A 24,025-nucleotide genomic window follows, 5' to 3' on the forward strand; every position below is an offset into this window, starting at 1 on the left:
CTTCCATCTTGCTCTGTAATGGTTCATCTTTCTTTAAATTATTTGGGATTGTTTTCATTCTGTAAGTGTCTTAGCCCATTGAACTAAATGATGTAAAGCACTTGTACTATTGTTAATTTTGCAATAGAATAGTCACACCATCATAGTATTGTAAGTAATGACTGAGTGAAAATAGTGATGTTTGTTTTTTGTCCCACCAAATGTGTATTCTTATATATTTTGTATACTTCCATCTATATAAAAAAAGCTTGATTAACAAAGTGTAAAAGATGAGTTGTAGATAAAGATAAAGAAAAATGGTCTTGGCAGTTAGATTATACAAGTTTAAAGCTGTCCGTTGTTAGAGGTTATTTTTCTTCCCTCTTTGCCGAACCCTTCATATAAAAAATAGGACAAACCCTTTCCTTAATTGTCTATTTTTATTTTTTTTAACCTGATTTCTTGAATGTTTGCCTATTTTTTTGCTTTACTCAAACAGGTCTTATCTGTGCACATTGTAATTTTAGGCATAAATGAATAAACAGTACAAATGTATGTAGCAAGATTTTACACCCAATTGTGTAGGCTAAAAATAAATTGACTATTTAACTTGCCTTTTTCTTTATACTTAATTAAATCTGTTAGCATGGATTATTCAGTAAATGCTATTGTTTTCCTTATGTTTGTATTCTGATTAAGTACAAAGTTATTTCTTCTCCCTTTTTTTTGTTTAAATTGACTCTTAAAAGTAGGCCCCCTCTAATGATTATTTCATTTTTTCATAGTTAAGCGATGTTTGTGGCATCCCTATTGGCAAATCATGTTAGGTTTAATACCTTTGTAATCAGTTTACCAGTGTAATAGTATACAAATGTTGCCATTGCTCCCATGCAATATCTCTTGGGGCTTCATTTTGTTTATATTTCTCCAAACAAAGCAGTAACCCATTCCCTGAATTATGCTACACTACATGAATGAGATTGTGCAAAGAAAGGAAACTTTAATAAACTCGATGTCTTGACAAAATAGTTGTACTTGACTCCTGCAGATTCAGCCTGAACTTATCAAAATAATTCCCTTTTTCCACAAAAGATATTTACAAGATTAACAGTAAATTAATCTATGCATTCAGTTAGAGAGAGATAGGGCAACTTGTGTAATTTCCTATGACTGTGGTGATGTATATACAGTGAGGGAAAAAAGTATTTGATCCCCTGCTGATTATGTAAGTTTGCCCACTGACAAAGAAATGATCAGTCTATAATTTTAATGGTAGGTGTATTTTAACAGTGAGAGACAGAATAACAACAAAAAAATCCAGAAAAATGCATGTTATACATTGATTTGCATGTTAATGAGTGAAATAAGTATTTGACCCCTTCGACTTAGTACTTGGTGGCAAAACCCTTGTTGGCAACACAGAGGTCAGACATTTCTTGTAGTTGGCCACCAGGTTTGCACACATCTCAGGAGGGATTTTGTCCCACTCCTCTTTGCAGATCCTCTCCAAGTCATTAAGGTTGCGAGGCTGACGTTTGGCAACTCGAACCTTCAGCTCCCTCCACAGATTTTCTATGGGATTAAGGTGTGGAGACTGGCTAGGCCACTCCAGGACCTTAATGTGCTTCAACTTGAGCCACTCCTTTGTTGTCTTGGCTGTGTGTTTTGGGTCATTGTCATGCTGGAATACCCATCCACAACCCTTTTTTAATGCCCTGGCTGAGGGAAAGAGGTTCTCAACCAAGATTTGACGGTACATGGCCCCGTCCATCGTCCCTTTGATGCGGTGCAGTTGTCCTGTCCCCTTAGCAGAAAAACACCCCCAAAGCATAATGTTTCCACCTCCATGTTTGACGGTGGGGATGGTGTTCTTGGGGTCATTACTCCTCCTACAAACACGGCGAGTTGAGTTGATGCCAAAGAGCTGACAGTTATTTTGTGTTTCTTCCATTTGCGAATAATCGCACCAACTGTTGCCACCTTCTCACCAAGCTGCTTGGCGATGGTCTTGTAGCCCATTCCAGCCTTATGTAGGTCTACAATCTTGTCCCTGACATCCTTGGACAGCTCTTTGGTCATGGCCATGGTGGAGAGTTTGGAATCTGATTGATTGATTGCTTCTGTGGACAGGTGTCTTTTATATACACTCACCTAAAGGATTATTAGGAACACCATACTAATACTGTGTTTGACCCCCTTTCGCCTTCAGAACTGCCTTAATTCTACGTGGCATTGATTCAACAAGGTGCTGAAAGCATTCTTTAGAAATGTTGGCCCATATTGATAGGATAGCATCTTGCAGTTGATGGAGATTTGTGGGATGCACATCCAGGGCACGAAGCTCCCGTTCCACCACATCCCAAAGATGCTCTATTGGGTTGAGATCTGGTGACTGTGGGGGCCAGTTTAGTACAGTGAACTCATTGTCATGTTCAAGAAACCAATTTGAAATGATTCGACCTTTGTGACATGGTGCATTATCCTGCTGGAAGTAGCCATCAGAGGATGGGTACATGGTGGTCATAAAGGGATGGACATGGTCAGAAACAATGCTCAGGTAGGCCGTGGCATTTAAACAATGCCCAATTGGCACTAAGGGGCCTAAAGTGTGCCAAGAAAACATCCCCCACACCATTACACCACCACCACCAGCCTGCACAGTGGTAACAAGGCATGATGGATCCATGTTCTCATTCTGTTTACGCCAAATTCTGACTCTACCATCTGAATGTCTCAACAGAAATCGAGACTCATCAGACCAGGCAACATTTTTCCAGTCTTCAACTGTCCAATTTTGGTGAGCTTGTGCAAATTGTAGCCTCTTTTTCCTATTTGTAGTGGAGATGAGTGGTACCCGGTGGGGTCTTCTGCTGTTGTAGCCCATCCGCCTCAAGGTTGTACGTGTTGTGGCTTCAGAAATGCTTTGCTGCATACCTCGGTTGTAATGAGTGGTTATTTCAGTCAAAGTTGCTCTTCTGTCAGCTTGAATCAGTCGGCCCATTCTCCTCTGACCTCTAGCATCAACAAGGCATTTTCGCCCACAGGACTGCCGCATACTGGATGTTTTTCCCTTTTCACACCATTCTTTGTAAACCCTAGAAATGGTTGTGCGTGAAAATCCCAGTAACTGAGCAGATTGTGAAATACTCAGACCGGCCCGTCTGGCACCAACAACCATGCCACGCTCAAAATTGCTTAAATCACCTTTCTTTCCCATTCAGACATTCAGTTTGGAGTTCAGGAGATTGTCTTGACCAGGACCACACCCCTAAATGCATTGAAGCAACTGCCATGCGATTGGTTGGTTAGATAATTGCATTAATGACAAATTGAACAGGTGTTCCTAATAATCCTTTAGGTGAGTGTAGGTAACGAGCTGAGATTAGGAGCACTCCCTTAAAGAGAGTGTTCCTAATCTCAGCTTGTTACCTGTATAAAAGACACCTGGGAGCCAGAAATCTTGCTGATTGATAGGGGATCAAATACTTATTTCCCTCATTAACATGCAAATCAATGTATAACTTTTTTGAAATGCGTTTTTCTGGATTGTTTTGTTGTTATTCTGTCTCTCACTGTTAAAATACACCTACCATTAAAATTATAGATTGATAATTTTTTTGTCAGTGGGCAAACGTACAAAATCAGCAGGGTATCAAATACTTTTTTCCCTCACTGTATATTATGTTTTTTTGCAGTTGTCTGCTTTTACCTTTGTTTTAAACTTTTTGTATTTTTATGTTGAGGTGGCCAAACTGTAATCACATAAAACAACATATGAGACCTGATCTCATGTCAGAAACTAAACAGGGCAGGCCTCCTTCATACCAAGGATGGAAGCCTTTATGGAAATTCAGGAAGTTCTCCTCTTTACAGCAAACTCAAAACCAGTGTCATAGTCACCTCTACTTTTTCATGACAATCTTTTGTAGAAACACAGAGGCTAACCTTGTCATCTAACCAGCATTGTAGAAATCTCATCAAACGCATATTACCTCATATTTTGCTAATGTGGGAAAAAAAACGACATGAACATCCTTGTTTTGTCCTTAAAAGGAAGTTTAGCCTGTGACAGTCACATGAATGAGATCAAAAATTCAATAAATGTTGAGTCTCTGTGTGTACTTATTTACATATGAATGATGCACTTATGTGTGTAGGAGGTGCATAGAATAAATCGTTAACTGAATAGCAAGGAAAATCAATAGGGCTCAACAAATCGCATAGCAGCTTACAATTCATTGTATTTTGTTAATAAAAATATAGTCAAACAGGTGCTCTTTTTCTTCTAATATTTTGGTCTAATATTTGCCAAAAAAATGTACTATTTCTTCTCATAAAAATAAAATAAAAAATACAGATCATTACAAATAGTTCATGGATAAAATTCCTTAACATATATCCTCATACTCCAGGTACTTGACAAATGACAAAAGTTTCTTACGTGCAGTGAGCCAAGGATTTCCCATATAACCCCAGTAGCACTCCGCCAATTGTGCACCTTTGCTGGGAACTCCTAACTACTAGCATGAGACACATTTGACCCAGTGACCTCTGGAATATAAAGCGCATCCTGCATTCCAATTATGTTTTAGATGTGATATTTGCGGCCCATAGATAAAGATAAATCCAGGTGCAAGATTTAGGTAGAATACATGAATAGATATCCTGTCCCTTTCCTTTATTCACATTCAGTTGGTTTCAATTTGATAAAATCGAAACCAAAAACCTGCCAGAGCTTGTAGACTTTCTCAGCCCACACATACATAGTAATGCTGTCCATGTGGGTGTGTGCTGGTCTGCCACCCACATGACATGTTAGGCAAATTAATACAAAAATCAAATGAGGACAAGCAATTGAATGCCAATTTTTATTTTATTACTTAATTTTGTGTTTATTTAAAAAGTACAAATATTGTGTGTACCTTCGGATCTGAGATGTGGCATTTGGAGCAATTGATATAATGACTGGAGATATGCTGTTTTAACATGTTAATTTACCTGACAGCTAAGATGTAAGTGATGTATAAGGCCAAAACTGTGACAATCTAGTAATCTTGTCTCTTGCATTGTGCTGTGATTTTGTTTTGTTTTAATAGATTCTTTTACATATTTTCGTGTCATGCTTTTTTTTTTTTCCTTTTTTTTCCTGTTTAACCTATCAATGCCTTAGGGGTTTTGTTCATACTGAGATTTCATGGCGGAAATACCATTCACTCATGGAAAGACAGATTGTCTGGTAATACACTAAGTGATGTCAAGATCTACAGAGTCATGGGAGGAGCCATTTATTACATATAATCTTGGCTTTATTAAGCAGTAACCTAGCATACATGATCTGATAAGAGTTGTACACTTGGAAGATACTTTTTCCATTTTTAACCAAGGAGCTACTGTGTTTCTACTTGGGAGCATGTACTGATGCCTCTGATGATAAATGTAGATTATGGAAAAGATATATAGTAACAAATCAAGAAAGTGGGATCTGCTTAATAATAATTCTACATCATGGGTATTCTTAATGTGTACTGCACTTTTGTAATGCTTGTGTAAACTGCAAGTTAGCTTGGTTGAGGACATCTGCCAATAAATACATAATAATTTAGATTCTAAAAATGTGTCCGACAAGAAAGAAAGTGGATACATTTACCCTTATTTCCCTTTCTAGGATTTTGGATTTTACATAAGATCTTATATTTTGCTGTTCAGGAAATCAGATGTAGGGAACTGTGGGACAATGATTTGTCTGAGTTTTGTCTAAATTTCTTAATAAATGCAAAACAATTGTTGCCATACTTGTACAGCTTAAATGTTATAAGATTATATACCCACCCTAGGTGTATAATCCTATAATATTTTAGTTGTACAAGTATGGCAAAAAAAATAAAAATGCATTTGTTTACATAATTTATTGTTTAAATGTCTTGAAAAGTAACACATGGTTGTAAGGTTTATGAGGCCTTCAAACTTTTATAGACACTGTGTTGCCACTGTGCAGTTTTGGTAATTTATTTTTAATTTAAGATTTGAACCTCACACCTGTTAGAATGCTTCTAGTCAGAATTACACGATCAGCTTTGTGGTTTATACATTGTTTCATTGAGTAATAGGGAAGTTCCTACATATCTGAGTGAGGTCAACAGAGTGCAAAATTAAACCGCAAGGAATCACCTTATGGAGTTCAATGCTATACTGTTTTAAACATAATAGAGTAATCAGGGATACTGTACACTACTGGTCAAAAGTTTTAGAACACCTCCCTTTTTCTAGTTTTTATTGAAATGTACGCAGTTTAATGTCTCAATGTACTCTGGAATTAAAGCATAGAACAAATAAACAATTGGAGATAAAGAAATCATGGAATTGTTTTGTTTAACAAAATGTAACCCCTTAAGCTGACAAACCCCTCTGGTATCCTTAAAAGGGCACTAAATCTGTGTGTTTCTCTTTAATCCCATGTGTACTTTTCACTGTTGTGTTGTTTGCCAAGTGTTTGGTATCCCATGAAAGCCGAGACTCTCAGCTTTATAACAATGTGAAGCAGTCTCTGATGTAAAACAAAATAGTTTTTTATACCCCCCCGCATTTACGCCCTGCATTGAGGGGATACTTGGTCTGAGTAGGAATACAAAATCTCTGAAATATTGACAATTATGACATATTCTGGAACCAGACAGTCTGCTGATCAAAACAAGACGATCCATGTTTTGGTAGAAGCAACACACACACAGCTCAAAATGTCAAGATGGAAACCTCTGTTTACAGTGTAGTAATACACAGGAGCGGTGTCTGAAACTACCCCCTATCCACTAAATAGTGCTCTATTTCAGGTGTTGGCCATTTTGTAGTGGTGTCTGAATTCATTCCCTACATCTTGTTCCCTACATTTGTTCACTCATTCTTACCCACAATGCAATCTGATTTTGAGGGTCTCCAACCCCTATTTCCCATAATCCAATGCGGAGACGGCGTCAGAGTGCAAAAATAAATTGCAAATGGCGGATGCAAACACCGGAAACATACGGTTCTATTATCTTTTAATGAAAAATAAAATAAGGAAAATAAGGGTGACAACTGTGTACATTCATTATTTGTCTAAATTGAATTTAATGACTTGAATGATCACATTCCAGTAACTGTATCACCTGAGAAGGCTGTGGTCGAAATAGGATAATGCATACAGTGAGGGAAAAAGTATTTGATCCCCTGCTGATTTTGTACATTTGCCCACTGACAAAGAAATGATCAGTCTATAATTTTAATGGTAGGTGTATTTTAACAATGAGAGACAGAATAACAACAAACAAATCCAGAAAAATGCATTTCAAAAAAGTTATAAATTGATTTGCATGTTAATGAGTGAAATAAGTAGTTGACCCCTTCGACTTAGTACTTGGTGGCAAAACCCTTGTTGGCAACACAGAGGTCAGACTTCTTTGTAGTTTCTTGTAGTTGGCCACCAGGTTTGCACACATCTCAGGAGGGATTTTGTCCCACTCCTCTTTGCACATCCTCTCCAAGTCATTAAGCTTTCGAGGCTGACGTTTGGCAACTCGAACCTTCAGCTCCCTCCACAGATTTTCTATGGGATTAGGGTGTGGAGACTGGCTAGGCCAATCCAGGACCTTAATGTGCTTCTTCTTGAGCCACTCCTTTGTTGCCTTGGCTGTGTGTTTTGGGTCATTGTCATGCTGGAATACCCATCCACGACCCATTTTCAATGCCCTGGCTGAGGGAAGGAGGTTCTCACCCAAGATTTGACGGTACATGGCCCCGTCCATCGTCCCTTTGATGCGGTGCAGTTGTCCTGTCCCCTTAGCAGAAAAACACCCGCAAAGCATAATGTTTCCACCTCCATGTTTGACGGTGGGGATCGTTTTCTTGGGGTCATTCCTCCTTCTCCAAACACGGCGAGTTGAGTTGATGCCAAAGAGCTCGATTTTTGGTCTCATCTGACCACAACACCCAGTTCTCCTCTGAATCATTCAGATGTTCATTGGCAAACTTCAGACGGGCCTGTACATGTGCTTTCTTGAGCAGGGGGACCTTGTGGGCGCTGCAGGATTTCAGTCCTTCACGGCGTAGTGTGTTACCAATTGTTTTCTTGGTGACTGGTCCCAGCTGCCTTGAGATCATTAACAAGATCCTCCCGCGTAGTTCTGGGCTGATTCCTCACTGTTCTCATGATCATTGAAACTCCACGAGGTGAGATCTTGCATGGAGCACCAGACCGAGGGAGACTGACAGTTATTTTGTGTTTCTTCCATTTGCGAATAATCGCACCAACTGTTGTCACCTTCTCACCAAGCTGCTTGGCGATGGTCTTGTAGCCCATTCCCGCCTTGTGTAGGTCTACAATCTTGTCCCTGACATTCTTGGACAGCTCTTTGGTCTTGGCCATGGTGGAGAGTTTGGAATCTGATTGATTGATTGCTTCTGTGGACAGGTGTCTTTTATACAGGTAACGAGCTGAGATTAGGAGCACTCCCTTTAAGAGAGTGCTCCTAATCTCAGCTCGTTACCTGTATAAAAGACACCTGGGAGCCAGAAATCTTGCTGATTGATAGGGGATCAAATACTTATTTCCCTCATTAACATGCAAATCAATTTATAACTTTTTTGAAATGCGTTTTTCTGGATTTTTTTGTTGTTATTCTGTCTCTCACTGTTCAAATACAGCTACCATTAAAAGTATAGACTGATCATTTATTTGTCAGTGGGCAAACGTACAAAATCAGCAGGGGATCAAATACTTTTTGCCCTCACTGTACATAAACATGACAAGTTTAATTATTTTCTCTCTCATTTATGTAATAATCATAACAAATGAACAGTTCTGAAAAGATTAATTGTATTAGGATTCATTTTTTTATTAATGCGAAAATAAAGCAATGCCAGGGGAATGCACAGTAAAACATTTAATTGCATATTATAAAAGTATGTGTGTGTGTATATATATATATACACTCACCTAAAGGATTATTAGGAACACCTGTTCAATTTCTCATTAATGCAATTATCTAACCAACCAATCACATGGCAGTTGCTTCAATGCATTTAGGGGTGTGGTCCTGGTCAAGACAATCTCCTGAACTCCAAACTGAATGTCTGAATGGGAAAGAAAGGTGATTTAAGCAATTTTGAGCGTGGCATGGTTGTTGGTGCCAGACGGGCCGCTCTGAGTATTTCACAATCTGCTCAGTTACTGGGATTTTCACGCACAACCATTTCTAGGGTTTACAAAGAATGGTGTGAAAAGGGAAAAACATCCAGTATGCGGCAGTCCTGTGGGCGAAAATGCCTTGTTGATGCTAGAGGTCAGAGGAGAATGGGCCGACTGATTCAAGCTGATAGAAGAGCAACTTTGACTGAAATAACCACTCGTTACAACCGAGGTATGCAGCAAAGCATTTCTGAAGCCACAACACGTACAACCTTGAGGCGGATGGGCTACAACAGCAGAAGACCCCACCGGGTACCACTCATCTCCACTACAAATAGGAAAAAGAGGCTACAATTTGCACAAGCTCACCAAAATTGGACAGTTGAAGACTGGAAAAATGTTGCCTGGTCTGATGAGTCTCGATTTCTGTTGAGACATTCAGATGGTAGAGTCAGAATTTGGCGTAAACAGAATGAGAACATGGATCCATCATGCCTTGTTACCACTGTGCAGGCTGGTGGTGGTGGTGTAATGGTGTGGGGGATGTTTTCTTGGCACACTTTAGGCCCCTTAGTGCCAATTGGGCATCGTTTAAATGCCACGGCCTACCTGAGCATTGTTTCTGACCATGTCCATCCCTTTATGACCACCATGTACCCATCCTCTGATGGCTACTTCCAGCAGGATAATGCACCATGTCACAAAGGTCGAATCATTTCAAATTGGTTTCTTGAACATGACAATGAGTTCACTGTACTAAACTGGCCCCCACAGTCACCAGATCTCAACCCAATAGAGCATCTTTGGGTTGTGGTGGATCGGGAGCTTCGTGCCCTGGATGTGCATCCCACAAATCTCCATCAACTGCAAGATGCTATCCTATCAATATGGGCCAACATTTCTAAAGAATGCTTTCAGCACCTTGTTGAATCAATGCCACGTAGAATTAAGGCAGTTCTGAAGGCGAAAGGGGGTCAAACACAGTATTAGTATGGTGTTCCTAATAATCCTTTAGGTGAGTGTATATATATATATATATATATATATATATATATATATATATAATGATTACAGAGATAAAATTCATGAAGCTACACAGGTGAAGTGTTCAAATGTCTGTGACAGCTCCCGAGTGCTCTCTAACACAGGGAATTTACATTTTTTTTTAACCTCCTGTAGTTTACCGCTTACCTTTGTACCATTTCAGGTTATTCACTGGATTTGAACTGCTTAAATTCCAATAAAAACTGGTAAAATGAGTTTGTTCTACAACTTTTGAACGGTAGTGTATGTACAGAGGTGGCGGTTGTATATTTGTTTCATTAAAAGTGAGTTAGTGTAAAGATTCTGCGCAGGTGCTTTTGTGATGCTCATCTGAAATAGCCTTTTCTGTAAGTAGATGTTCATAGGTCTAGATGCAATTCCTTATACAGGATTGTGTTAACATAGCCCTAAAATGTATTTCACATTTTTGCAACAAATGCAGGACTTTACCTATTTATTCATTAGTAGGTTTTGTTTTACAGTTACAGTGTAAATAAGTGTTTAATAATCCAATTGCAATAACATACATATTTGATTCCAGTCAGTAATACAACATAAAATTCAAAAGAAAGTGGTTTCCGGGTTGTTGGGGGGGGGGGCTGCTTTCTGTAAGTTCCAGCCAATGCGTAAGGAAAGCTGTGGAGGCGATGCTGTCACAGTGGATGTGGAGAGCAGGCACTGTGAATGTGATGTAGAGTAAACTCCAGCTGTTTAGACGGCGTGCTCGTACTGCCGGACACTGGAATTTCCAGACAGGCTTGACCACGGGGAGCAGGAATGCGCTGCTGACGTCTTCAGCAGCTCCTGGGAATGTTTCACATTCCTCTTCCTGGCAGTGGTCAGGTGGCTTCCAGCAAAGAAGGAAAAAACTGATTCTCTTCCAAAACGTTGGGGAACAGTTTATAATAGCTTTGGAGCGCAGGGATTGTACTGAGCCACATGCCAGCAGATAAATTGAAACCATATGCAGCTTAATATATAATTGGCACGTCATTTGAACAGCACATTTTGTCGTCTTTCAGAATGTGGTGATAAAGGGCAAGGCTTTAAGTGTTTGGAAGATTTTAGGAGGTTTTTTCCCCATTTGTTTCTTTGTTTTTTTGGTTCAGCTAAGGGGAGATGTTCTAAAACTTAGAGGATACAATATGTTTTGTAAAATACAGTACTTTGTTATTCTTGAATTTAAATAACTGCAATTTGCAAATGGGTGTACATTTTTTTTGTTAACCAGTTCTATTCCCCCAAGTACTACAGGTATATTAGTTTATATGAAGCAGAATCAAGAGCAGAAAAAGCCAACCAGCATTGTTCAGTAGTGGAGTGATATCTAACATCTTGCAAAAACGTTTTCAAAATCTGAGCCAGTTACAAAACCAATAACTATTTTACTCTCTGGAGTATCTATGAGAAATTATGAACAACACATTTGAATGTATAGGTAACAATGTTCTTGTTCCGTGTAGTAGTCCTATATTCAGTCTTATCTCATGTCCTGGTATGCACTATGCAGTACATCCTGAGATGTGTTGAGCTGCCCCTCCTTGATCCGAGGCAGGTTGTCAGGTTCCTGCCTGAGGGTTATTGACTGGTCGGAAATTCCAGGCAGTTTCAAACTGCGTCATCTCGTTGTGTTTGCACAGTGATGAAACTTACTACAAGGGCAGCTCCCCATCTCTCACCTTTGGAACTTGACTTCTGATATGCCTCAGGCAGGTCCATCATAATGGACTCTTTTGAGAATTGCCCTCCTGTTAAAACATCACCTTCCAGTAAAACTTTTTTGTTCCTGGTGTGTAAATAAAAAGGCAGTCGTGGATTGGTATAATCCAGCATTTTGTTACAGACTGTTCTCAACACATGCCTTAAAATAGTTATTCAGGGAATCATGTTATTCTTACAGTAGTTGTAGCGTAGCATGTATGTGCAAAAGATGAGGGGGATGAAACACTAATAACGTTCCTCGATACGGTAGAGGAGAGCCTCGTGTCTGACAGCATTATACTTATTACAATAGTAGCAAAGTCAGCTACTTTCTAGGAACTTTTGTTACATGAATAAAACATCGTAGTCATTCCTCACTTCTGAATTGCCTGCAACATAAGGAAGTTACTAATATTTTTAAATGTACAACATTTTCATTAGAATTCAAATAATTACATACAACTAATGACACAACAGATTATAGGCCTGTATCATAGGAAATAAAAACTGTGCTATTTTAAAAACTTGGAAGTCAGCAGCAGATCTAGCGAGTGTTGTAACATTGTTATACAAACATCACCAATTGCTTTTATTTGGCTTCAAACAAAATATGTACAGGCTATGATTCGTTTTTTTTTCTTTTGTCAATACATTTTGACAGTTAAGTCTTTATTTACAAGTATAGTACATATGTTCTGTATATGCTATTGTCATTCCTCATTATTAAACATGAGTGATGTGACCCCATTTTACATGTGAACAAAATTCGCCCACTTGTATTCCACAGATGGATAATTGTGCTTTAATTACAATAATAAAAAATATATAAATACAAAAATGTATATAAGAAAAGTGTTTAAACTGTCATGTAAGGACGTGTGCTATTGTATAGGCTACTGTATTATAGTTATTAGGAATGTAAAAGTTCCTACAATAGCATTTTTGAAAGTTGGTAATCATAGAAGAATAGCTCTCATTACTCCAGTAATATTGCATTTTGAAAATACATACATATAAATTAATATTGCAAAATATGTGCACTTAAGAATCCTTAAGTGATCTTTAAAAAGTGTGATTTAATATGCTAGATTTTGTACGTAAAGGGCAGTCAGTGTGTAGGAGGCAGAATGTGCTTCCTGGAACTGTGTCTTCTGTCTGCTGCTGTGTACAGGCAGTGTGTTTAACAGCGCTTGTTGGCTGGCTGCCTGCAGTTCACATCCAGCCACACTGAGCTGTTCGAAGCAGGCCGAACAGAGGGGAAAACCCTGGAGCTGCTGAGGTGTGTGAACTGTGGAAAAGGTCGTAGGAAATCAGAGCAGGGAAGCATGTTTGTAGTTAACAAGGAACCTTGCAGTCTGCTTCCACTAGTTTTAGGAATTATTAGGAGTCACATGGACTGAATTAAACTTTTGTTTCATGTCCTTACATGTATTTCTAATGTATGTGATGTTTTCTGAAGTGTTCAAGAAGCAAATTTGAAAAAGCAACATCATAATGTAGTCTGCAAAAAATGTATATAGAAATTCTCAATATTGTTAAGATGTAATACATAGTGTTACATGTTAATAGGGAGGCTGTGTATAGGCATCTTTAAGACCGTTTGGGCAGTCTTTCATCATATTATAAGGAAGTCTGCAGAGCTCAGCTTAGATTTCATCTTTTTTTTTTTTAGGTGAAATCAAATTTCTCAGATGTAAAAACATGCAGTTTTCAAATTATGTGACTGGCATTATATTTTGCCAGCTTCTTTTTTTTATTTTTTTTTTTATTTACTACCTCTGCAACATGTAAGCTATTCTTAGATTTGGTTTTGCTTTCCAATTCTGAAACTAGTATACCTCACAGAGAATCCCCATCCCCAACTTTATCAGACATTTTCAAAAGTCCCTCTGTGACGAACGATGCTGAGTAATGCAGTTCAGCAGAATTAGTTTACTCAGGTTTAACTCTGAGCAGTAGTCTTCTCAAGAACCGCAAGTCCTGTAATGCCGGACTCCCAGCCATTTTCTTTTGTTACTGTGCATGTCTGCATGTGATAAGTAAGCAAATGTGTTTTGATGCCTTTGTAAAGTCATCTCGTGAGATTTTGGGTGTTATTGGTCCAGTATTAATATTTATTTTCAATCTGGTATGAATCTTCTTTGAACATACTGTCATACTGTTACTTCAACATAATTATATAAAGAACATAGTCAGTTATTTCATTAAATGTTTTGCAAATTTCAGTGAATTCAGTGAAGTTCTTTTTTGAAATACCGAAAAGAATGCAGTTATCAACTTAGTGGAAAAAAGTTTCTACTTTGCTGAGAAGTTAAAAGAAGTTAAATGGGGTGAGAACTACCTGAGGTGTTAAAACATTCAAATGGAAAAAATGTTTTTAAAGCCTCTTAGTTTGTAATTGGCTGTGTATTTATCAGTTTGTTTGTTTCTTTCCACTGTGTGGTGGGGGGGGTTAAACCAGATTATTTGTCTGCTGATATTTTGTGACCAATGTGGCAATGAAACGGATATAGGTGATGAAGTGGGAGGTAAACAGTGCTTACTAAATTTGTCACACAAGTCATAAATTAAGACGTCTGAGCCTTATTATATACTTATGTAAGGGGTGCACAGTGCTACGATAAGCACAAAGCAGTAGCATCATATCTGTCAGATTTATCTGACCTTTTCCACTTGCTTTTAATATGCATTTGTGGTTTCAATTTACGTGGTAACTTTCAAAACCATCGAGGCTCCTATACCATTGTTGACTTTAAAAAGGATGCAGTTTAAGAAAGATTGGTATCTGTTTTTTGAGACGTATAAAACCACAAAGACGTGCGTCTTTAAACACCGCCCCAAAATTAATTTGTGTCAAAGCACTAATCAAGCAAATGTATGCCAGTAGTGTTTTTGTGTTTGGGTATGTAATATATAAACTACATTGTCACTTGTTTTCGGTGCACAGCTACATTTATTTAAAAAACACAAATTAATGAAGAGCAAGACTAAAATGGTAAAACTGAGGAGTATTGCATTAGGATAGTGAAGTTTTATAATAATTGGAACATTTCTGTCCATTTGAAAGTTCTGTTTTGAATGGGTGGAGTATTATGAGTTGGACAGTATTATTTTATGTGGAAAGTTGCATTGATTCACAATTTAAATATGTTCATTTATTTTTGGAATAATAATTCAATATACAATACAATTTACTTGTAGATGTTTTTCCTAGTTGAATTACTTTGCTCTGACTTCAACCTCTTTTCATGTGTAAAACTAGTTGGCACTTAGGGCTGTAGTATGTCTATGCCATTGTAGCCTGCGCCATTAAATTGTAATTTCAAATCAATATTGAGGTCTTGACCTTTTTCTCCTTTTAATTTAAACTAATTTTGGAGTGGGGAAAAAGGGAACAGTGCTTGAATTTTTTTTATGAAGTACAGAGGCTTCAACTCAACACTCACTTCCTTCACATGCTGGGACACTTTTTATGCTTTCGAGCACACATCTGGGCTGACCTTAATTGCTGCAGTATACTCATATCTTGCTAGGGTTTGGGGCCAGGTCCTCGCTGTGGTTTTGAGCCTCTGAGAAAGACAAAATGTATGATTTCACCTTACCAATGGCCTCCAGGGGGAACTGGAGCAAATTGCTGATTTTAGCTAATATTAGAACTTTATTTTCAATGGAGACTTGAAATGCACAAGTATATTTTCTGAATATTTTGTGATTGCAGGAATAATCCGAGACCTCGGTCCTCCTTTTTATATTGGAGAAGACTTTGGAAAATAAAATAGCTTTGTAAAGTCAGTGCCATTTCTGAAGCAGTTCTCTAGAACTATGATCAAGACAACATTATCCATCATACTGTATAAGAAAGCTATAGAAAAGTAGCACATGGATAGAAGTTGTTGTCACACTCTGGGAATATCTATGATTTTTTATTTTTTTAAAACAATACATATTTTCAAACTTAATGAGTTTTGTGTTTAGTATTTACACTGAAATTCATATTAAAATAAGTATTCATTGTATTTTCCTGGCATTCGTTGTCCTGGAGTGCTCTGTTAGGTCTCGGTAAGCTTTTTCATTGTGTGATACTTTTAAATAAAATAAACAATTAGTTGATGAAAGAAAACGACCAAGTCTTTTACTTTTACCAGTTTTGTTACATTCTCAGCACCTCCCCTGACCAGTTTGTGCCTCTGCATGTCTGAAGTTAATGAGTATGAATGAGAGACTTTTCTTTGTCACCCTGCTTTTCAAACCATTTTACTTCTTCTTTTGTAATAACACCCCAGAGGGTTGTTGAGTTCGTATAAGTATGGTTTGCCACAGTAGTTTCTGTTTGACGTGATGTAGGAAGAAGGCCGGTCTGTCTTGGAAAACCGCTTCGTGTCTGGGTTTGATGTGCGTGGAGGAGGGTGTCGAACAGGTCTGCACAAAGGCTGAGGGAATTAGTCAGGGGCACAGTTATGTCATGTATGTTCATTTCTGTCTTTGTGTGTGTGTGAGTGTGTGTATTCTATTTGAGACAGAATATGCTCCAGGGATGTTTTATTTGAAGCAGTTTTTATTTTGTTTCATATATGTGCAGGCATTGGTATTGTCCCTGCAAACTGTAATTTTTTTAAAATGTCCATTTCTAAATTAAATTACAGAAAATCTCATGACAATTAAATCATTAATTAATAATATCTTTCTATTAAAAGAACACTTTTTAACGGTAGTTAGGTTATACAGTCAAGTCGTCAATTACTCAGACAAGTATTTATTTCACTGAACAAAGTCTCAGATAACAAATTACTCTAATAATTACTCTAAAGTACATTGCTAGTTAATTATCTGATTGGATGTTAAAGAACAATAACAAAATGTATACTCTTCTTTCTTTGTTCATTTGGAAGTAAAAAAATAATATATTGTTAAAGGTGAATGTTTAAGTTTGCATTTTTCTTTCACTTGCTAGGCAGAAGCTGATAATTGATGGTGAAAGGAATCCCTTCATTCTCAATACACACTTCAGCCAGAAAGTCATTTTAGAGGAAAAGGACAAGCCTGGGCCAAAACAGAAATTTGTACCTGAAAAATACAGGCCATATTCTTTAGTTCGAGTGTTTAACCTCATGGAAAATAAACCACAGATGAATGGGAAAGATCTTCCTCCCAGAGAGGTATTTGTTTTAACAACTTTTGTCTTTATTCGTGCTGTAACAGAATTTTTGTACATTATAACAACTATTTTGAATTGAAGTACAGACCATTGTTTAATAATTGATTCACTTAATATGACTCGTGAATTATGGAGTCTATTAATATTATTATTATTAACAGACACCTTCACCCAGGGCAAACACTTTTCCCAATAAATTACATACTACAGTAAATACAATTCACAGCATTTACTTAAAGTAAAATAAAATCTGTACAAAATACAGTGCAACAGTTACAACAATATGTACAATAATGTGAAAGAAAAGTGCAGGAATAAGTACTTTAATAAAAATGAGCAATAGAGGGAAGCATATTAGTGAAAATTAGAAGCACATTAAAGTAATGGTGCCATATTGTTGAGAGGTGTGGGTGGGGCCCATAGGTATTACAGGACAGTCTGAGGAGGTGTGCCTGTAGTAGGCACTTGAAGGTGATCAAGAATTGGACAGTCCTGACCTCGTGGGTAGGTCGTTCTGCCACTTGGGGGTGAAAGTGGAGGAAATGCAGACTCTGGAGGAAAGGGGGCGAACAGGTGGTTCAGCAAGTGTTGAGGCTCAGGAAGACCAGAGTGATCTGGAAAGAGTTTAAGAAAAGGTGAGGGTCTGGAGATTGCTGTCTTTAACCAGATACGAGCTGAGATCAGGAGCCGGTGGAGAGAGCAGAATAGTGGAGTAGCATGGGAAAATCAGGCAGAACCAACAATCTTTGGACTATGGACTATTTATTTCAGTCAAGAGGATCAGAGTCTCTAAAGGTATGCATATGGGTGTACCAGGAATGATCCATGTGTATTTTTCATAAACAGGTTCCTCCTTTGGCCTCCAAGCCCTTGTCCTCACAGAAGCCCTGGGGATTGTGTGGTCAGGAAGTGTGCGACTCGCTGCTGGAGGTGATTGAGGGCCAGGGAGCAGTGGGATGCCTGGCGATGGATGTCATTGTGATTGTGCAGAGAGTCTACATCCTCCCCTTCAAAGAGCTCTCATCTCAGCATCTCCTCAAGAACAGGTCCTGTCTGAAGGCCCATACCATGGAGCACCAGCAGCACCGTGCCAAGTATGCCACCCAGTTGAGTCCCTTTCCCACTTATCTCGCTTGTAGAATAATGGCAGATTGAATATCTGGTGCCTGTGAGGCTGACGCTGATCAATTTATTATAACAAAGCCATAAGTGTCTCTCGCCATCTCTATTCACACACTTGTTTACTTAGGGACAGTTTTATAAACAGTTTGAACTGAATGTAAATTAATAGCACTCTCTCCACCTGTGGCTCTTTACCACCATATACACACTTCTCCTACATACAGTACCATGTTCCTGTAATTCACTTCACATAATTCACTGATTATCAGATTCATATTCAATTTTGTTAATCTACATTCTCATACATTGGATTATCACAGAGTTTTATGGGTACTGAATTTTGGGTGGCATTTCTGCCAGCTTAAAAAATATTTCCAATCAAATAAACAAACTTGCATTGCAGTCAAGGCTTATTACTACAACTTTGTATTTTGCGACCTAATTTGGCCTTAAATACAAAAAGTGTTTGAGAAATGACTGATGTTAAAATATTTTTAGCTTTACAGTTAGTTATGATTGCAGGATGTTTCTGGTTGCTGTCATTGTGATGAGTAACATCAGATTAGTTTTACTTTTGTAACATGAGCATAGATTATCTTATGTGTAACAGGCAGTTCATCCAGTACTTTGATTATTTATTTGTTTCCAGATGTGTTTTTGATTATTTTTTTGCTCTGAATAATAGTTATTAAAAAAACACAGATGCTTGTTATTATTTTACTGGTTCTGTGATTTCCAAAAAGTTTCCATTTTCTAATTTAACTAAAGCACTAAAGCATATATGTTTAGATTTTAAAAACCTAAGAATACATAAATTGTAGAACATTAAAGTATGCAACATAGTCCTTCGGTCTCCATAATCAAAGTAGTTTCAGTGCTGTAAACATTGTGCGTAGGTCTCCCCCAGTGGCGTGCCAGGTAGTGGGATACAGAGACAGAAGATGTGAATCATGCCATATTAAAATGAACACCCCTAAAAATAGTACAATTGTTACCTTATTTTTTCTCTCAGTACTTCCACATGCTTCTTATTTGCTTTCAGAAGGCTGTCTTCAAATACTATATCCCCTGGTCCACATTGTAATGTTCTATACATTTAAACTGATTTTCAGGTTCTGCAGTATACAAGTTAAAGCTGCAGATGCAGATATCTCTTGATGTTCTGTATTTTGTGCTCGATGTGCTGAGTTGCTTTATTACTGATTTTAAGGATCAAGGCTCCTAACTTTAAGGTTACACGGCTTTATATTCAATCACTGTTTATTTACTGAAGTTTGTCTGAACTAAAAACAATTCTATAACTTGCACTATACTTGTATCAGTTGTTTCTCTTGCCATTGGGGGAAGCAGTTGACTTCTGACTTGTTCCAAACTAAAAACAAATAACTATGGCAATACACTGTTTATTTATGTTTTTATTTTTATGTGATAATTGCCTGCTTGTCCAGATGTGAAGTCCTGTTCTCTTTTGAGGTCAGCTAGTTCCTGTGTTTGTATTGTCTCCAGCCCTGCGGGTAGGGTGCTGACATGCCAGCTCAGTGTACATCTGACTCTCATTGTAGCATCAAAGTCACTCTCCTAAAGCGAGAACAACAGAGGTGTGTGGAATGTGATTTACTGTGTTATAAATAAAAGAAGGTTAAGTAATATTGTGTCAAGAAACAGGACACAAGTAATATAGTGTGTAGGCGGATGTTTTTGCAGATAGTGAAACAACCTTCATGTGGTCAATTAGTGATGTCACAGTGATAGTAAATACGTCATTCCTGCTGCACACTTTCTCTTGCTGGAATATAAGCAAAAAAATATTACTCAATAGGCAATTTTTTATTATAATGTAAGATCAAATCTAGAGAGGATTGCGTGTAGGCATACACATGCGACACTGGTAAAGGGAAATCAAGAAACCTCTCAACTCCAGAACATGCCTATCCATACAATATTCAGAGTAATCTTTTGCAGAAGTCTCTCTATTAGTCATGTAGATATAGGACACATCATGGAGCTTGATTCCTTAAGATTATACTAATCTAGTGAAATTTCTTGATATGTTTTACATTACTGTTAAGTCTTTCAGATGGTATTTCCCTTTAAAAACATTTTTTTGTAGTTTATTGTTTGTAACTGAGGGGCAGTGCTGATGGAACACATCGAGTACTCATTCCTTCCCATACCACATGGCATTGCATGACAAGGACACAAACATTTATAATTAAATCCAGGGACAAGTGTTGTTGGGAAACATCCATGTAAACATAAACAGGAGACGGCACCCTAATACCACTAAGAATGCAGTATAACTCACAGGGGTAATACACCAATCTGTAGTTACTGTCCTTCTATAAGTCAGATGTGTTTATTTGAGAAGCTGGTGAGATGGGAAAGGTTGCAGCATAACATTTGAAAGCTGTGTTTGGCGCGGAGGCTCTTAAAAGTGTCAAGAATGGGCTTTGAACTGTAAAGATTTAATACCCATTACTTAGTCAGTCCAAAGCTTAGGAGAATAAACCTAACTGAAAAGTTTTGACATCATCTCCATGCAGAGGAGTAAGATTTTAGTAAGATTTCCAGGTGTTACAATAGTGGCTGCCTGTGAACATACATGTCTATGACCAACATTTATTAAGATTCTATGCCATGGCAGGAAACAACTCATTCAAGTTGCCTATGGGAGACTGTGCAGTTTTATTGAATGAATTACTTGCCCTCAGTTTCACAACAGTATCATTTGATCAAAGTTTTAATTAGAAAGACTTGAAGAACATAAAATGCTTGAAGTAATATGTTAACATAAATTTATAGCTTACAGTAATAGTTTATAATTCACAATAAATTAAATTAATATTGAGCCTATTAAATATTATTTAAATACATCAAACTGATCCCATTTTCAAATGAGTGATTGATTGATATGCCCCCAATGCATGTGTGTAAATTCTATCTATAACCAGAGATTTTTTTTACTTAAACTCGTACAATTGTTTTTATTGGGGAAATTTTTTTTTTAAGGACGTTAGTAAAAGAAATGAAACATGCGTGACCTTTTGCTTTGATTTCCCATGTCAATAAGTTGTATGTTGTTGTTTCCTTTTCTCAAGTAATAAAAATAAAGCCGGCGGTTGAGACAAGAATGTGAGGGGAGTTCTTGAGCAGTTGGTCAGCTGACCTTGTGTAATTCGATGCCTGGTCTGGCACGCGCTGTACTGTAAACAAACGCTCGGAGAGGAAGCGGAGTGAGCCAGTTCATAGCCTCTCATTCAGTGAGTGTGGCTTACATGCAGGCGTTGGGCAGGAAGTGCTGCTAGTGATGTCAGTGCCTTGCCTCGGCGTGTCCTTGACGTCAGGACTGAGACAGGAGGAGCAAAACAGGCCTCAGCATGCTCTTTTTTTGCCCAGAGAAACACTTTTTTCTGTTTTTTATAGCGGACTGATCCAGCTGGAGCTGGTTAGACTAGTACTCTGGCTCCAGCCTGACTTGGAAAGAACAGACCCCCCATCAGAGGAGAGTGAGCCACTGATGGGAAATGAAGAGAAAACAACAAAATAATACACGCCTGTTCTGACCAGATCTAAAAATGAGATTCCTTTGCTGTGCCAGCCTGAGTGGGGATACATGAAATACAGAAATCAGAACCAGAAATATTCCATTTAATATTTGACGTACTGTATCAATTTCAACAGAATTTAATGTTTGTTTGTTTTTTTTTTATTCCCGAATGAAGGCAAATATCTTGAAACACGTCATGATCTAAACATTTTGAAGAGTAGTCACATGAAATAAAAACTAAAACTGGTTGTGATCCAGTCAGCACCTTATAATTTACATCCAGTTCTCTCTATGCTTTACATGACCTACAAAACTCCGGTTTCCTTTTTTATTTGAAGTATAATGCAGATGTTTAGGTGTTTCATATGCAATGCTGATTTTAAAATCATTATTAGATGATTGTATAAATCTGCACGATTGTGAGTCCACAAAAAAAATATTAGTTGGGGAAATTAAAGGGTGGGAAAGAAAATTAGGTGTATTCGGGGGGGGTTGTCTCCAGCTATGACTGCAGGCTGGTTAAGGTTTTTTTGTTCTTGTGGTTTCATTTAGATTTTCTAGGTGTGAGCAAAGTTATATGGATTATAGATTTTTATTGATGTAGTATAGGGTGTCTATTTCAGTGTTTGTAGTGAAATGACTGATGACCGTGGGATGTGCTGGTCAGCCCCTGTTGGATACTGCTGTGTGTATAACTGAGAGTATGATTCTTTTAATGTCTTTGTAATAAGATGAGAATTATTTTCCACTCTGATATCTTTAGTTTGATTTAGTGCGTTACCAAAGGTGGTGGCAGCTGTCACGCTATCAGGTTCACATACCCGAATCCAATATATGGGTGTTATCCCAGGCTATTGTAGTCAAATCGAGTTTTTGTTGCAATAGATTTATAAGGTGATACAGATTTTAGATAGAGAGGAATTTCAGATGGAACATGTGAACTACAGTCTCGGCATTGAGACCAATTCAGATCTCTCTTTTGTCTGAAATATAAAGAAATGCAGTCTTAATAGATGGTAAGTACATTATAAAAAGGTGTTTGATAACAGAAACATCAGCATTCGGTCTACATGCTGCTGGACTCTGTAAAGAGATATCTTTTTTTATTTGGTGTTACTGAGTTAAAAATAGGGTATAGAACAGTGCTGGCTTCAGAATCCCAAACTGCATCCAGCTCCATGCAGCTGTGGAATTGGCATGATCTCTGAACCACAGGGAATGAGTGCCACTGGCTCCACAGAATTGCACCTGACAGAATTGTCCTGCATTGGGGAAGCGACCCCCAGTTCAGGTGTTGGTGAAAGGAAAGTATACTGATTTGTCTGTGGCTATTGATCCAGTTCAAGTAAATGCCACTCTGTGGAAAAGGTACTTCCTGTGTCTTTTTATTTTTACACTCCCTTTAAACCCTTTTTAAAAATAAATAATTTTGTGCACAGGTTGAAAAATCAGTGGATAAATGCTTAGGAAGTTTTTAAATCTAATGTGTTCCGAATTTGATAAACAAGAGGATTAACTGTTTACTTTAAAACGAGCGGGAGCTGGCTGTTTTCATCTGGGAGAGGGAACACAATGTGCTGTGGGTATCTGGTTACAAGTATGATGTTTATCATAAGTTCTTGCGCTCTGGTTGGTAGACAGAATGGCGAAAGGCATTCCGCCTACTCAGACTCTCCCATTGAGGCCTCACTACAGTGTTGCTGTCAGAGCGTGTTGCTCTTGGTGTGAGAGAGTGGGCCAGTGTGTGTGTGTGTATGCACGCATAACCGTTTACTGCTTGTCACAAGATGACATAACAACCTGGAGCTAAATAGCAGGCAGTTCCTGGAAGTGCCTTGGAGCTGCTGAGAAGTTTAGCTATTACTCACAATAACAAACTCCTCAAGTAAATGAGTGCACCAATGGGAAACAGCCTGGTAGTAAAGGCGCTTTGTTTAAGGCGGGTGGGTGCTCAATATTTAGTTTTTTTTTTTTTTTTTTTTTTTTTTTAGGAGAGGAAAAACACTGGACGACTAAAGCAGGAATGTGGCTGTTTGTGTCAGCTTGGGTTTCCCATGAGGCCGCCTGAAAGCATGCCTTGTCCCTGGCCTTGTAATCTATTAATTACTGTATATTGCCTTCCCTGTCAGCTTTGATTTGAACATTCAAGTTTAAACAAGCACTATTAGTTAGATATGACACCTCTAAATGCTCTGTTTATAATGATTCTCTGCAATACTAATTCATCAATTTAAGTCTGTATTTTAGGGATGATTTAGGGAACAACAGGATGATTGTGTGACACTGAACTTTACACTATAAAGACTGATGCAATATT

The 24,025-nt window shown here is 38.0% G+C and overlaps 1 protein-coding gene across 3 annotated transcripts in view; it reads left to right on the forward strand.

Annotated features, from left to right (window-relative positions):
• The window catches only part of spidr (scaffold protein involved in DNA repair), a 79,338-nt gene that overhangs the window by 26,939 nt on the left and 28,374 nt on the right, over positions 1-24,025 (forward strand). For 2 of the 3 annotated variants that reach the window (XM_066719642.1, XM_066719640.1), the window contains 2 exons: positions 16,836-17,040; positions 17,886-18,145. In XM_066719642.1, the coding sequence (XP_066575739.1) occupies positions 16,836-17,040; positions 17,886-18,145 (465 nt within the window). The remainder of the gene's footprint in view (positions 1-16,835; positions 17,041-17,885; positions 18,146-24,025) is intronic. The other variant, XM_066719641.1, reaches the window with a different exon arrangement.

Source organism: Amia ocellicauda, chromosome 2 (assembly GCF_036373705.1).
Source record: "Amia ocellicauda isolate fAmiCal2 chromosome 2, fAmiCal2.hap1, whole genome shotgun sequence".
Lineage (NCBI taxonomy): Eukaryota > Metazoa > Chordata > Actinopteri > Amiiformes > Amiidae > Amia > Amia ocellicauda.